General features: G+C 27.1%; 1 protein-coding gene across 1 annotated transcript; it reads right to left on the bottom strand.

Moving 5' to 3' along the window:
• Positions 1-127: 127 nt before the first annotated feature.
• Positions 128-5,231, bottom strand: LOC107460908 (alcohol dehydrogenase-like 2). Its single transcript, XM_016079335.3, has 10 exons — positions 5,126-5,231; positions 4,887-5,026; positions 4,750-4,796; positions 4,296-4,624; positions 3,288-3,370; positions 2,096-2,171; positions 1,905-1,969; positions 962-1,057; positions 706-867; positions 128-364 (listed from the first exon to the last, which is right to left on the bottom strand). Exons 1-10 carry the CDS (start codon positions 5,172-5,174, stop codon positions 248-250), a joined length of 1,164 nt encoding a protein of 387 aa, XP_015934821.1. The 5' UTR covers positions 5,175-5,231; the 3' UTR covers positions 128-247.
• Between the last annotated feature and the right edge of the window lie 418 nt (positions 5,232-5,649).

The following is a 5,649-nucleotide window of genomic DNA, read 5'->3' as shown; positions in this document are numbered from 1 at the left end:
ATTTTTTAAAAATTCAAACAAATATAAAAGTAATACATTTCAATAAATAATTTTTAAAAATAAATTAAAATTCCTTAAACCAATCGCACTAAAACATTGCACAAGAAACCAACTGCATAGGACAAAGTTATCAAACATGTGAATCATGCATCATATTGTTATTCCGATAAATATATTTAAGAGAATACAATAATTTTTGAGGGATATGAAATAGAATTACAATGAAATGTAGCAGTAGAAGTAGTAGTTAAGGATCCATCTTTATAATGCAGCGGAGGCTCTTTCCTTGGTGGAGATAGTCAAAAGCTTTGTTAATGTCCTTGAAGGGCACCTCGTGCGTTATGAATCCCTCCAAGCTAAATTCCTAAAATAACAGAATATGGCACCATAAAAAACCTTTTGCTATATATACCCATCTGATCTTTTAATATTAATATATTCAGAAAATTTTAGAGCGAACAAATTTTAATAATTTCAGTCAGTAATTAGTTAATATAAATATCAAATTGTCTTCGATAAATAAATTTTACTGATTTATATGTAATAATTTTAATAAATATAGATGTAAATTATATTAATTTGTATGTATAAATTCTAATAAATATAAATATAAATTATATATTTTATATATACAAATTCTTGTAAAAAATAATAATATTTATTAGTGATGTAGCGGCACGAAAAATATTATTGCGCTGCACTTACTTTGTCCAAGTACTTATTAGCAAGGAGGGGGATATCAGATTTGGGTTTGAGACCTCCAAACATTGATCCTGTGATTGTTCTGCCTCTCGACAACAGATAAGGATTCAATGTCACTTGCGAACCATGCATTTCCACCCCTAATATCACGGTTTTCCCCCAACCCTGACATCATACACAAATATAATTAAAAAAAATTCTAAAAGTCCCTCTCTTTCTCTTCTCAATGAATACTCCAAGATCAGATAAACGTATATACATTCCGACTACTGTTAAAAGCCTCTGCCATCAGTGAAGCCAACCCTATGCACTCGAAGCAGTAATCAGCACCTCCATCTGTCATTTCGTTAATCACCTAACAAAAAATGTAAGACACAGCATACAAAGTTCAACAATTTTTGTATGCATAGTTCAAATTGCTACGAAATATATGGTAATTATTAGTATACACTTAAAGATTCTTTTATAGTAACATAAGTAAATACTTTTTTCGATTCCTATTCTTTTTGAAAATTGATAAGTCGCTTCCTAATATTTAAAAAATGATAAATCGATCCCTTTTTATTTCTTTTATTAGACGCATCAACCCTTTCATTAAACAAATTAGTTTCTGTCTATTTCTTCTATTAGATACATCAACCTCTGTCTATTGACCACAGAAGAATTAATGTGTCTAACGAAAGAAATAGACAGGGATCGATTTATTATTTTTTAAGGGAGTCACTTTGATAAAGACGTTTAAAACGTCTTTTTTAAAAAATATTTTTAAATAATTAAAATTTAATACATATAATTCATTAAATTATATTATTTTTATTAAAATTAGATTAAATAAATTGATTTGGAAAAAAATCGATAAATTAGATTAGGGTTTTCAAAATTAAAATATATATATAATAAAAATATTTTAGTCATTTTTTATAATAAGGTTATTGTAGTCATTTTTATTAAAAAGAATATTAATTTAGATCGATTTAAGGTTTGGTTTACCAATTTTTCGGCCAAATTAATTTGTCTCATATAATTTTGATAAAAATAACATAATTTAATCGATTATATGTATTAAATTTTAATTAATAAAAAAATATTTTTAAAAAAAAGATGTTTTAAGCATCTTTATTAGAGTGGCCTCCATTTTTTAAAGATTAAGAGGTAATTTGTCAATTTTCAAAAAGGATATTACTCATCTAACATCATAGTACCTCGCTCACTGACTTGTCTTCACAAGTGGAGGGATTCACAAAATCAGTAATTCCAAATCTTTTTCCTGTATAAACAACACACAGTAATGGTATGGTCCCCGAGATTAATCAAAATAATGTGTATTATTTAAAGTTTAAACAAAATTAAAGACCAGCCTAGCTAGCAAGTACACATGAGATATATCCCAAACCTATTTCAAATTTTTCATGATTAATATCCACGCCTATGATCTTTGTTGCTCCTCGTTGTTTTGCTCCTACAGCAACCTGTTGCCATTCAAAAGCCGCGAGTTAAAGTTTAGAGACCAAAAGAAATTAGACTAACAGATAGAAAATGATAAATCTTATCTTCTTTTATTTTTTTAACTTGGAGAAATAACGTAGTATAAAAATATTAATATATAATTATTCTTGGCTAGAAGAAATATTATGAAAGGCTCTCTATATAAAGGGATGCCAAAAGTTTAAGTCATTAAAATTGATCTGATATTAAAAAATTTTGATAGTTTATATGAAAATTAATTTTTAGTCTTGAATATATATTATTTAATTTATTTTAATATATATTTTATATAAATAATTAATTTGAAAATTAATGTTTTTTTAAATATATAAATATTTTTTTATTATTTATGGTATTTCTTTATTCATTTAAGAATTTGTTTTTAATTAGTAAGTTATTATATGTATAAAATAAAATTTGAATCCCAATAAACAAACTAATAAACTAACAACTAGAATTATAGTTATTAAAATCGGACTAAATCGATCTATTTAACCAAAAAACTAATGAATTAGTGATCCAACCGATTTGATTTACTATCTAGATCGCTTTTGTAATTAATCCGATTAACAATAGTCAAACTCGCTAAAAATCAAACGGTTCATATCAAACCAGATGTAGTCAAACACTAGACCTACGTCTCCACCAATAGACTCCCAACTTGTGGATCACCTTAGGAGTACCGACAATAAAATAATTAGTCTTCTAAAAAGACTTTTACCATATCATTTTGCCACCAAACCAAATAATACTTTAATGTATATGGCGCTTATAATGATATACATGATATAAACGCATTTGATCCATTTTTATTTGTTATATACTTTATATATGTTTATAGTTATTATAAACACTTTATATATTACATATATATAAAGTATGAATCATATTATAATTTATACATAATTTAATTAAACTAAATTTAAATGAAGGCTTATTTTTTGTTTTTTATATTCATATTTAATTATAATTGAGTCAATTAATTTAATTTATAATCTATCAATTGAATCAGTAATTTAATAATTCAGTTCTGATAACTACAAATAGAGCAACTCAAATTGGTTTAAACAATTAAACTAACGTTGTTTCTGGTAACTTACCGCAAGGCCTACAGCTCCTAGCCCAAAAATAGCCACTGTCGACCCTTCTTCCACGTCGGCCACTTTCCATGCCGCTCCCAACCCTGCAACAAAATTTCATTTTTTTTTCTTCTATGGACTATGAATCGTCTTTATTTTTATATTTTTTACTCTTAGATGTGACAATGAATTTACAACAACAGAAATAAAATCTTATCCCATTAAATAAGATTAATCAAACAATATTAAAAGTGAATATGAAGAAAAAAAAATCAATAAATATACACTGTTTTAAAAAAAATCATACTTTAAAATATATTAAAAAGATACAAGTATCGTATATATTTTTCAAAGTCTAAAGTAAGAGATGAGTTTAATTTATTCTAATAGTTTGCTTTCAGAAAAAAACAAAAAATCTGATTTTGTTACCGAAACAGATATTATTGCATTGACATGGAGATGGAATAAACTAATATAGTAAAAGAGTGTTGAAATTTCTTCTTTTATGTTATGTATGTCTCTTTTTCTCTCTGAGAAATCAGTGACCATCATGATGATCCATCGTCATCCCCTTCAACTCCAAACCTCTGTGACCTCCCATTACCTTATCTATTTATTTATTTATTATTATTATTATTAATTTTCTATAATATTTATATTTCAGTATCTAATTTTTTAAATTATCTTTTATAATAAATTTTAAATATTTAAAAATGTATTTATTTTTATATTTTTAAATTAAATATTAATTTTTTATTTTATTTAGTAAGTTAAGCATCACCATTTAAACATAATATCAAATACTAAATTAAAAACCAGACATATGAAAACACTTTAATCCGATATATATATATATATATATTCCAAAGTTAAGGATGAAATTTGAATTCGTAATCTCTAACTAAGTATAGAAAAATTATGTCATTTGAGTTATAATTTGTTGGTAAATTTTTTATATACTTAGGATAACAAAAAAAACTCAATAACAAATGAAAAATTAATGTCTCTAATTGAGTTTTAAATGGTAACCTGTTGAAACACCACAACTGAGCAAGCAAGCCTCGTGAGGAGGAAGGTGATAATGGCTAATGTTGACCAAATGAGCCACATCCACAACTGTGTACTCTGAGAAGCTCGAAACACACAAGGTATGGTGCACCGTTTCTCCATTCATATCCCTGAATCTGCTCGTTCCATCTCTCGGCATTACACTGAAAAACTCCTTCCGGAATTTGGAGCACTCGTTGCTCTTAGAACTCTTGCAGTCCCTGCATTCCTCGCAGTTCGCCAGAAACACAGGGACTACTCTGTCTCCTTCTTTCACTTCTTTCACGTGCTCCCCTACGCTCTCCACAACTCTTAAGTATCCGTTACAAAAAGCGGTATAATATAATTAAAATTTAATTTTAATACACTGACACTAAAAGAAATAAAGGTATCAAAATTTTAAAGCGATTAGCGATTTCAATTTATCAGACGTTACCCTACGGCTTCATGACCGAAAATTCTTGGAAATTTTGCTGCACTGACCTGAGAAGGAAAATTACAGATATGTATGGGATACTCATTGGAAATTATTTAGTGATTTAACGAAAATATTATGAAAATAGATATGCTTACGTGGTCTATTTTCCAGATGGTTACATCAGTGTGACACAGAGAAGTGAGTAGAATCTTGATCCGAACCTCCCAAGCTTTTGGTGGGTCAACCTCAATTTCCTCTATAACAAGAGGTTCACCTGCTTTTCTGCATATTGCAGCTGTTCCAAAAATAACAAACAAGGACACGTTAAATTAGATATTTAGATTGATCATAATAAGTAGTCTGCAAAGAAATATTTCACAAACATAAATTTAACCTTTGCATCTGATTGGTTTGCCAATATTTTCACTGCTATTGCATGCCATGGCTAAAGATCAGAGAAGTCTTGAATCCTGATATGTGGGTAGTTGGAGGCACAGGTTCAAACTCTTATTCCATATATCTTGGTTCATCCTTAAATAAACCAAACTTTTGAAAGTCGGATCAATTATTAAGTCAGTAAAAATTAGTGATTCAAAGATTTAGAAGTTTGTTCAAGTTTGGTCAAAGTTGAATCAAATTTATTATAATAAAAAGAATATCATTATTTATAAAATATAATTTTTTCTTAAAAAAAATTAAAATAGTTAATCATAAAATTTATTATTGGTTCAATTGATTTGCCAAACTATTGGTTTAATTAACCTGTCCAATATTGAGAAAGAAAAATAAAATAAATAAATACCTTCCTTCTACTAAACAAACTAATTGGAAACTAATGAAACTCAATAATAATAATAAATTAAGGATTTAACTAAAGAGTACTTTAAAAAAATTGTTTTAAGAGTATAAAAGAAAAAA

Source organism: Arachis duranensis, chromosome 8 (genome assembly GCF_000817695.3).
Source record: "Arachis duranensis cultivar V14167 chromosome 8, aradu.V14167.gnm2.J7QH, whole genome shotgun sequence".
NCBI lineage: Eukaryota > Viridiplantae > Streptophyta > Magnoliopsida > Fabales > Fabaceae > Arachis > Arachis duranensis.
Note: the sequence above shows the minus strand (reverse complement) of the source record. Positions and strands in the feature narration are given on the sequence as shown.

What these genes read in the sequence shown, in the direction of transcription:
- LOC107460908 (XM_016079335.3), bottom strand. Translation starts at nt 5,174, where the DNA reads ATGGCATGCAATAGCAGTGAAAATATTGGCAAACCAATCAGATGCAAA. An exon ending in TAGGAGCTGTAGGCCTTGCG is followed by an intron (nt 2,172 to 3,287) that starts GTAAGTTACCAG and finishes GAATGGCAACAG; the next exon opens with GTTGCTGTAGGAGCAAAACA. An exon ending in TCATGAAAAATTTGAAATAG is followed by an intron (nt 1,970 to 2,095) that starts GTTTGGGATATA and finishes TTGTTTATACAG; the next exon opens with GAAAAAGATTTGGAATTACT.